At 35.7% G+C, this 10,547-nt stretch overlaps 1 protein-coding gene across 1 annotated transcript; it reads left to right on the top strand.

Annotated features, from left to right (window-relative positions):
• The first annotated feature begins 364 nt into the window (after positions 1–364).
• On the top strand, positions 365–10,356 carry otud3 (OTU deubiquitinase 3). The gene is made up of 8 exons (XM_014471295.2): positions 365–460; positions 2,019–2,321; positions 4,016–4,164; positions 5,363–5,475; positions 5,596–5,718; positions 6,675–6,807; positions 7,890–8,077; positions 8,930–10,356. The coding sequence occupies exons 2-8, from the start codon at positions 2,116–2,118 to the stop codon at positions 9,092–9,094; spliced, it is 1,077 nt and encodes a 358-aa protein (XP_014326781.1). The 5' UTR covers positions 365–460; positions 2,019–2,115; the 3' UTR covers positions 9,095–10,356.
• The last annotated feature ends 191 nt before the right edge of the window (positions 10,357–10,547 follow it).

The following is a 10,547-nucleotide window of genomic DNA, read 5'->3' as shown; positions in this document are numbered from 1 at the left end:
GGATTTTTGGTTTGATCAATACTTTGTCAGATAGTCGCTGTGAATAAAATTGTCCTCACTCTATGGTGCAGTTTCCACCCCCACGTCATGTTCACCAACTGTGTGGTGTCATCACAAAGAGTTGAGGGTGACTGGATCTACAAGATTGACAGAAGGTGGATGTTATTCAGAGGCAATATTTCTTACAGATCTGATACAGAGACTCTTACTTTGTATTGAGCCACAGTTGTTTGTTACGGACAGACAGACAGATCGATCTGATCATTTTTATGACTGATTCGACATTATGGAGTTGTTTTAATTCGTCTTTGGCCCCTTATGGCTTCCGTACGTACTGACGTACCTACAAATACGTAAGCGGAACTTTGGTTGTAAACAAATACGTAGACGGGAAATGTTTTCGTCTGAACCAAAACATGCATAAATACAGAGAAAACTCATAACTTTCCGCACATGCCAGGTAAGAGTCTTTGAGTTAAGATATATTGCGACTCGGTAGACGGAGTGTTGGAAGCGGGTAGATAAAACTGGATGTACTGGGTCGGTTATTGTCTTCATTTAGCTTCGACTACTTGTCATTTTAGCTAACAGTAAAAATTAAGTTCGGTTTAACTATTTGACAACAGCGAGTTCCTTGACTAGTTAGTGCGTTTTACATATTAATTTGAATTCTGCCGAGCAGTTTTATGCACATAAAAATGAAGTAACCGAGCTGTTACTTTAGCTTTTATTTATTAATAAAAAGCTAAAGTAATAGGCCTTTGCCTAAAAAAAAGAAACGAAACCACGCAGGCAACAAATTTAAAGCCGTATTAACTGAAAACGTGTACCATAAAAAAAAAACATTTCTTTCCCCATCTAATTACACGTTATCGATTTTTAAAATGTAGCTTACAAGACTTATGAACAGAACAAGGAAACTATACAGAGACAGAATGCTAACGTATTACTGGAAATTTTTATTTTAAAAGTGAATTATTATATATTTTGGCTTCTGTTTAGATGCCATTTATTTCTTATTGTGTCTCATTTGGGACAATCTTACGACAGAAGGTCTGGAAGCACTTTCGTTTTTCCTCAAATGTCTTTAAAATTCTTACTTTAGGTTAACAATGCTTACATTAAACAAAAGAGGTAATTTAGTTGGACTGACCAAAGCAACTGCATGTTATTAGTTTAACTATCTTATTTTAAAAAGCAAAAAGTATTTTTTAAATGAACACTACAGTTACATGATTAACTAAATGAGGCTCTTTAAGAACAGTATCGGAATTATTTCATTTTTCTGATTTACAAAGGAAAAGAAAACGCCTACATTACATTAAAAATCTATTTTGATATAAGGAAAATTCATATTATGATTTTTTCTAAGTTAAAAATTTGTTGGTGTCCTAAATAAACCATTTTCAAAGTTGTTTTAGAAATAGGCTCAGATTATTTATCGGTTTCAATCTATATGGGATTTGAATAAGTTGCACTTTTATATTACGGGTGTTAGTTTTGTATTTTGCTTGTGTCTATGTTCAAAAATCAGTTTACATACATATTTTAGATAACATTATTATAACTTTAATAATTTATGCCTTAGTTGCAGTAGAAATATTTTTTGAGTTTCTATTGTTTGTTTGTTTTTGTTAATCCATATTAATTAGCTCAAGTTTAAACAGTTTTGCATAAATACCATGTCGCCTTGCATTTTTACTCAAGGTTATCTTGCTAATATAATGTCATACCAGCTGGTGCCTATTAAAATAATTTCTATATTTTTTATTTTGCACTTCAGACTGAATACATCTTTTTGACACTATTTGTTTTTCTTTCAGTAGAAAGAAACAGAACAATAGGAAAATCGTAATAGTTAAGTGGGAGATCTTTGGTAAAAGCTTACGTACTATTTTTACACCTCCACATTGTATTATTTCAATAGAAATATATAATATCTATTCTTGCTTTGTAGCAACATGTATCCATCTTCACTTATCAGTTTCATTTCCCTACCTGTCTTTCTGTGTTTTTAGGTCGCACAAGACTGGAATTATTTAATGAAGTGCCATCTAGTTGCCAAAACAGGACATTATTTGGTGCTGCGGGCACGAAGAAACGATTAGAGCAAGTATGTCTCGGAAACAGACAGCGAAACCTGTGAAGAGCAATAAAAAGGGCGAACTGGAGCGCAAGAGGGATGAACGAGCAGCTCGCCGTGCCATTGCAAAAGATCGGAAGAACCGCCCTCAGGATAACGACGAAGGGGCAGAGTATGTCAGCTTCTCCAATCAGCTCCAGGCACTCGGGCTAAAGCTGAGAGAAGTCCCAGGAGACGGGTACGAGATGGGGAAACTGTTTATATTTGTCATGTGTGTTTGAGCTAGGGCTGAAACAATTAATCGTGATTAACCAATTATTGAAATAATTGTCAACTAATTTAGTAATGGATTAACCCTTAACTGAAGTATACAGACTCATAACAGGCCATTTGCTGAAAGAACATACCTAACAACTCAGAGCAGTAATTAGATAAAAATGATATAAATATATATACAGTTCAGACCAAAAGTTTGGACACACCTTCTCATTGAATTCAATGAGAAGGTGTGTCCAAACTTTTGGTCTGAACTGTATATACAGTATATATATATATATATATATATATATACACTGCTCAAAAAATAACTCGATACTCCTCACGTGGCATAGTTTTAGCTTGACCTGGCTCAAATTCTATAAAACCATAAAACTCTTAATAAGCACTTTTGTTGTTTCCCAATCAATAATCGATTAATCCCAAAAAATAATCAGCAGATTGGCCCTACGCTGTATTGTTGAGCAGAATGGGCTGAACATTTCACATGTTGATGTTATAAGTATTTCTGAATGAACTGAGTTATTTGTGTATTTTTTTCCCCATGTATTTCTAATATTGTATAAAATAAGCTTAAGCGGTGAAATGAAAAATCTGCAAAAAAATTTTTTTCCGATGAATCGATTGTCAGAATAACTGATAATATAATCCATTACTAAAATGTTTTCTAGTTGCATCCTTGAAGTTATGATTTCCATATTAACAAATGCCCTGAGACCTTTCAGTGGTTATGTTAATACTAGACTATTAACTTTTATAGTCTAGTCTTTATAATAATAATAATTTTAAAAAGAACTGTATTGTAAAAAACAAGACAAATTGACCCTTTTTCTAATTACTTCCCCATTTAGGACTTTCACATTGCCATTTTTTTTCCCTTTGTACTTACATTTCATGTCTATTGATTAAACCATTGATTATCAGTCAATTTTCTTTGTAATTAATAATTATCATGAATTATGGAAGTTCAATATAACAATATTCAAATCTCAACTAATTTAAAAATTATGGTATTTCCTAAAAACTTGCTTATCAAAACTTGTGCTACATTTATTTCCAATCATTTTTTTTCAGTTTCTTGTTTGACAGATCAGGACCCCTACTCAAACCTAAATGACACTAATCAATCTTTGCTAGTAGAAATGATTTAATTTGAGTCCGGTATCCACATTTCCTTACTGCAGACTATGAATATAAACAAACATACAGTGCTGTGAAAAAATGTTTTCTCCTTTTTCCATTTTTTTTGTCACACAAATAATTGCATTTTAATTTCAAATCAAGATAACCTGACTAAATACAAAATGCAGTTATAGAATGTTTTATTTATTACAGGTAAAATGAGTTTTTCAAACCCTCTTTATCTAAAAACAGTCCATGTCTCAGTTGGTGGCTGCTACGAAGCATTTCTCTCAACTCTTCCAAAATAGCTTAACTTGCCTTTATCTAATTGTAAAGATAAAATAGCTTTTTTTTTTCTTTAACTAAAGAATAATCTTTCTGATCATGACACACCGGGCTTCAGTTTGTTGAGAGAGGACCTTTTAACCCGTCCCTATTGGACAGGCTGCTTCTTTAACTCAGACAGAGCTTTTTTTTCCATATAGCAAGTACTGAGGTACAGCAATCATTATGTATGACCTCTGTCTCCTGCAGGAACTGCCTGTTCAGAGCGCTCGGTGACCAGTTAGAGGGGCATTCGCGGGGTCATCTGCGGCTTCGCCAGGAGACCGTCCAGTACATGATGTCCCATCGACAAGACTTTGAGCCTTTTGTTGAAGATGATGTTCCTTTTCCACAGCACTGTAAGAAAGAATCAGTTGGAAACACTAATTTTTATCTTTATATATATATATTTTTAAATTGAATAATGTTATACCAACCGTTGCTTATTATGGGATTGTTTAATTTATAGTTGATGTTGAAGCAGTGACTCCTGGAAGTTTTTGTCTGCAGGTTGGAAGTGATGAAGCATTTTTTCCAGAGTTGTCATTTCCTTTTAGGTTTCATGCAGGGGCTTGAAATCCTTGAAAATGCATGAATTTCAATTCAAGATTTGGAAAGTGGTAGATATTTGCATCAGAACCTTGAAAGTGCTTCAAATTCAAACGGCACAGTTTTGTCATAAACGGCAATCTAATGCTTGAGTAAAAGCCTAAACTTGAAAAAGTCACTTATTGTTGAAACCAGGTCACACACTAAATAAAAAGACATACACGTTTTTTTCCCCACTGTCTGAAGTTAAATCAGACCAAACCTCTCTTGTTTTAGGTGAGTTAGAATTCCCCAAAGTATTTCTATTTCCTAAATGCTGGAATCTAAGACATTTCTTAGAGATTTTTGTGTAACTTTCTTCAAATTCATAAGTTTGTGTTTGAGCAGGAAAGTCAGCTACCTTAAAACGATTTGCTTGGATTGCTGCAATCCAAGCAAAGAAGCAAATTATTTATTATTACTCAATAATAAATAATGAGTATTTATTATTCTTTATGACTCAATGATTTTATATTTTGCATGTTAGTTATTGAAATTAGGGGCTCTTTTTGTTAAATTAGTGTTTTGTTCTGGGACGGGTCGGGTGTATAGTGTGTGTGCGTGAGAGACATTTCAGAGCATAACATTTTTATATTTTAGTTTGCCTTTTTGAATGTAGAATACTACCACAACACATTATTAACTGAAATAAATGATCTATAATAGTGAATTGAAATGGTCTTTAGTTAATTTGTATTGTTTTAATCTCCAAATTGTGGAAAAGTTTGAAAACTTACATTGAAAATACTTGAAAAGTGCGCAAACCCTCATTACTATTATAAAAAAAAAAACAGTTTTCAATAATGTAAAATTTTTATGTTTTATTAGCTAAATTTCTAGTCAAATAGAGATAATTTATCAATTCTATTTGACAAGACATTTTACATAAAGCAGTGATTTATATTATACAATTGTACTGTTTCTTGTAAAATGTATAAAAAACTAACTTATTCTTTTCTTTTCCTCCAGTGTCCAATCTCGCCCAGTCCGGTACCTTTGCTGGCAATGACGCTATTGTAGCTTTTGCTCGCAGTCAGCAAGTGAAAGTGGTCATTCATCAGCTAAACGCCCCACTTTGGGAGGTAGGGATCAAACTACAGGATGAGGCAATCAAATGACATCACATGAGTTCATACTAGTTTAACCGTGGGACACCAATTCACCTGTATTTCGCCAGTTCATTAGTTGTGTCGCTTTGGCAGATAAATGGTGTCGAGAAGCAAGCGTGTAGAGAGCTGCACATCGCCTACCGATATGGAGATCACTATGACAGCGTGCGGCGAGTCGGAGACAACTCTGAGAGTCCTGCACAGCTACGCATTGAGGTAGTCGTTTTATTTTATAAGGAGTTTCTAGTGGCCTTTATTCGACAGTAGTCTGACAGGAAGGGGGAAAAAAACATGCGGCAAAGGAACCGTGCAAGGGGAGTCGAACTCGACAGGTGAGACCTGTCGAAGTCTCACCTGCTCCCGCTCTTCCCGTGTCTGTGCTCTTGGTCTCCTGCACGTTTTTCAGTCCTGTCAACTGTTTAATCCATTGTTAACATGTTTTTACGAGCCGCCTTTAAACGTAACATGACCACTAGATGCTGGCGCGGCAGTGACTGAGACATGCTGCTGTGCAGAACGGCACGCCAGTCCCAGAGTCATGGGAGCAAACCAGCAAAAGGCAAAGAACTTTGCATTGTTTTTTCCCCCAAACTAACCAGGTGTGTCAAGTAATGCTGTTGGATGCAGGTAATGTTAGCTAAATGATGACTAACTAATGCCAATATATCACATTAAGCTTGTTAACAAGAATAGGCTACTGATATTGTTATCCATGTTCAAAAGCAGGTAGCACTGGTTATATTTACTTGAGTAACTTTTTGAGGGGGAAAAAATGTACTTAGAGTAGTTTTACTCCACGGTACTTTTTTTTCTTTTACTTGAGCAATATTGATTTTGCATTTAAAGAAATAGACTTCAGAGATTGGACCCCTAAGATTTCTGCGATGTATGAACTCATGTTTATGCAAATTTGCGCATAATTACTCAACATTTTATACATGTCAGTGTTTACATCCTTATTGTTTATTCTTTATACCAAACATGGTTATTTTTTGAACGGTTACATAAAGGTTTAAGTATTTATATTAAAACAGCTCATTTACACTGCCCCTCCAAAATAAGCCAATGCCCCCCTGGCTTAAATTCCTCTGGATCTGGGGCAGATGCCAGGATGTATCCAGGTTGCGCGTGTTCTAATGCTTTGCTAATTGAGATGCTTTCACGGTTTCCAGACCCTGCAGAATTCCCACAGCCAGCAGCGTGTGTTTGGAGACGGTCAGAGGGAAACGCAAAAGAAACCCTTGCCGACAGCGTATGAAGAGGAAAACGTGATCCTGAGCTCCATCAAGAACCGGGGAATCCAGGGTTAGTAGCTAAATAGAACTTTAGCAGCTCTTAGATGCTGCTTGTTGTATGTATGAGGTGTTGCCACCCGTCCTGTAAAATACGGAATTGTCCCATATTTGGCTGTTAAGTGTTGCGATACGGGACGCAAATTGTTCCGTATTTCTATAAAATGTCACACCTATCACACATATATCAACATTAAGTGTAACAATAATGACGAAAGTCAAACACAGGAATTATTAAGGTCAGCTAAATTGTCGTGGCGGGAGCTAAACAGGACCCCGCCCAGAACGCTGTGGTCCGACGCTGCCGTCACGGTTGCCTAGAGACGGACACCACGCAGCCACCGTGAGCTGCCATCTTCTTTTTAAAATGTTCTCTACCCGATTCTCCACCATGTTCTTAGAAGCAAAAACTCTGTTAAAATACAGACGTGAGTGGGAAGACACAGATTCAAGGCTGAACAATGTCACTTGGTATTTCAAATGATGAAATATTGCTGGGTTTTTTTTTCCTTCTTTCATTCTTTAAGTGTAAAACACTGAAAAAACACTGACTACCTTTGCCCCCGTGTGGTCTAGAACCAGCGTCCAAAACTAACTCCGTATTTGTATAAATATTTTGGTAATACTCTTTAAAATACAAGAATTTTCACATAACCTTATATTTTTGGTTGTCTGATTAATTAAATCTAAAATATTACATTTGGTGCAGTTACTCAGTACTTGAGAAGAAATTTTACCAAATATTTTTTACACTTGCTTAACTAAAGCTTAAGTAATTTATTAGACTGTTTCTTTACATTTCTACTTAAGTAAAAACCTGTTGAATGTATTCTACTCTGATTGGAGTACAACTTGGGGGAATGCTAACCCACCTCTAAATATGAACGATTGATCTATGAATCACTTTTTCTTTTTTTTTTAAACAAAAAAACATTCCCATAAAATAAAGTCTACCACTGCAGCGGCCATCTCACCCCACGAGAGAAGGACGACACGGCCTGGTGGGCCTCCCTTATTTTAATTTCAGAAAGGTGGCAGCCCTATATGTATGTGAACAGTAACAGATCACGGAGTTGCGTCTCCCCCCTTCTTCAGGTGATGAGGAGAACCTGCTGCAGCTAAGTGCAGCAACAATAAATGCTGAATGGCTCGCTGGGTCGTCGCTTGGCCAGCTGTGCCAGGGCAAATGCACATCGGTGTCCTGTTCAACCTGCAGAGCCGAAGCCACAGACTGCAGTGAGCATGACAAGCCAGGAGAGGGCAGCGACGTTCAAAAGCCCAAGGTATTATCATGGATGGGATCTACTGCTTTTTTTCTTCTTCTTTTTTTTTCCAAATAAGAAAATAAGTAATTTTCTTTAAAAACTGAAATAATACTTAAAAGATACATGATATAAATAAAAAAGCTGGGGTATTTAATATGTTGTGAATATTGATGAGATTAAAATAAAATTGAAAATGCTGTGCAGATTTGTAAATGTAATATTTTTTTCCATTGATACTTGTGTGTTGACATAGGCAGGTTATAAAAGTGAAGCATGTTGTTTTTCAAAACCAGCCTCGTACACAAAATATCAGAGATGTTTTAAAGATATTTCCAGTTTCCATAGTCCCTGGGTGCAACAGTTCTCAGTCCTGATTCCATGCCTCCTGTCATCTGTGGCCCCTCCCCTTGCTAAAACAGGACCAGTTTGAAACTGGGAAAAAAACCTGAAACTGAAAAGAAAAACCTCTAAAGTATTTTTTAACGTTTTTGTTTCAGTTTCACGTCTTTTTTTTTCTTTTTTTTTTACAGTATGAACATTTGTTTTCAGATTCATACAGTTTTTTCAGTTTCAAAGTAATTTTTCTGTTTGTTTTTCTTGTATACAAACTTTATGGTCCCAATTTAGCTCCATAGGTTTCCCACTAACACGTTGCTGCATTCTGATGTTTGGTGTTTTGCTGAATTATCCCAAGTTTGCAGAGTAAATAACTGCATTTATATGCATCATATGTGCATATGAATGCACATATGATGCATAGCAAACATAGTTTGCTATGTTCAAACTGACAATCTACTTAATTTAGAATCTGCTTGGAAGCATACATGCAGATGGTTCTCTTTTATAATGTTTGTTTTCCATCCCATCTAGCTTTCAAACAAGCAAAGAAAAGAGCAACAGCGGCTGGAAAAGAAGAAGCGCCAAGAGGAGAGGCATCGGCAGAAGTTTCTTCAGAGTAAAGGAGGCCAGGACCAGAACCAGAACCTTCCAGACGCTGTGACTCTAGTACCGGCTCTCAACACTCTCAGTATATAAAACTGAGGCATGGTCCAATGTTCCAAACTGCAGCTTTTTCTACCAGTGGCTGTCTAGTTTTGCACATAGCTAAAATCAGAGATCCTATCACAGGGAACGTTTGTTTCTGAGTTGTTCTTTTTTTCTAAAAAAATAAAATAAAATTAAAAAAAAAATATATATATATATAGTTTCTCTACACAAACAGTTAAATGGTGCCTGCAAATCTGTGTGAGTGAGACACGTGAAAGTTATTCAAAAGAACATTATGGAGTATCAGTGTTTTCTGCTGTGTTTCGGTTGAAGTTCAGTTCTCGTTCTTGTTTGTAGATCCTGCTCAGATCTGATCCACCTTCTACTCTGCCTCTCTCCTTTTCTTATGCTGGAAGTCTGGCTTTCAGTGACAACCATGCAGATAATCCGCTTTAATTTATCTTAAACTGAGTTGACATTAATTTAGGTTATTCTGCTTGTAATAAAACAGGGGAGAGAGGTATTGTAATGTAAGGAATGTGGCAATACTTGTTAATAAATGACAAATTTACTGATTCTACTGTAAGGAGACATAATGCATATTTATCACAGAAGCATGTATATTAACTAGTTTTTCAAATTCACTCAATGGTGTTATAGTCCTCACCCACTTTCATTTTAGAAAGTTGCAAAATGGGAAGTGTTGGAAAATTCATTTGTGATTTCATAAAGAAACCAATTGTCATCAATTATTCTGAGTATTGCAAAATGTACAAATGTGTATAAAGATATCTCATGTGAAGGGGAAAATTTGTGACTTCGACAGGATTCTACTAACAAATGCATAAAAATCCAATTTAGTGCTTCTTAAGGAGTCTGTTCACACCAAGCTTGTGTTTGGACAAGCTTGGTGTCCAAAGCTCCAAATGGGCACAAATGAAAAATATTTTGGAGTATTTTATTCTTCAGGTCAGAGAACAGTCACTATTTTAATTTAGATTTATTTTTTGCAGGTGGAGTTGGCCGAGAATAAGTGAAAAGTTTTTATCTAAGTATCATATACATCAATGTCATAATTTAAGGCTTTTAAATATCTATTTAAACTGCTTTATTTCAGTGTAGATTGATACAACTGTCATGATTTTGAAAAATCTTGCACACAGGTTTGAATTTATTGTGCATTTCCTCCACAACAGAGAAAATTATACACACATTCACCCATCTGGCTTTCCATAGTCATCAACAAGCTTCTGTACGGAGCCCCAAAAGGGACATCGAAGGAACAAATAAAAAAAATAAACTTCTGCTTACGCAAGTATTACGGTGATTATGGGTAGAAAATGTAAGAGTACAAACTGGTGTTTATATTCCGATTCTATAGACTTGATGTCATGCTTTGTCTAATCCAAAACTATCGATCAATTTGCTGGAACACCTGATTGTCTATTAGTAGCAACCATATAACTATTGATTTCTTCCTCCTTCATTTTTGTACCTACCT

Source organism: Xiphophorus maculatus, chromosome 1 (genome assembly GCF_002775205.1).
Source record: "Xiphophorus maculatus strain JP 163 A chromosome 1, X_maculatus-5.0-male, whole genome shotgun sequence".
NCBI lineage: Eukaryota > Metazoa > Chordata > Actinopteri > Cyprinodontiformes > Poeciliidae > Xiphophorus > Xiphophorus maculatus.
The sequence above is the reverse complement of the archived record's forward strand: the minus strand, read 5'-3'. Positions and strand labels throughout refer to the sequence as shown.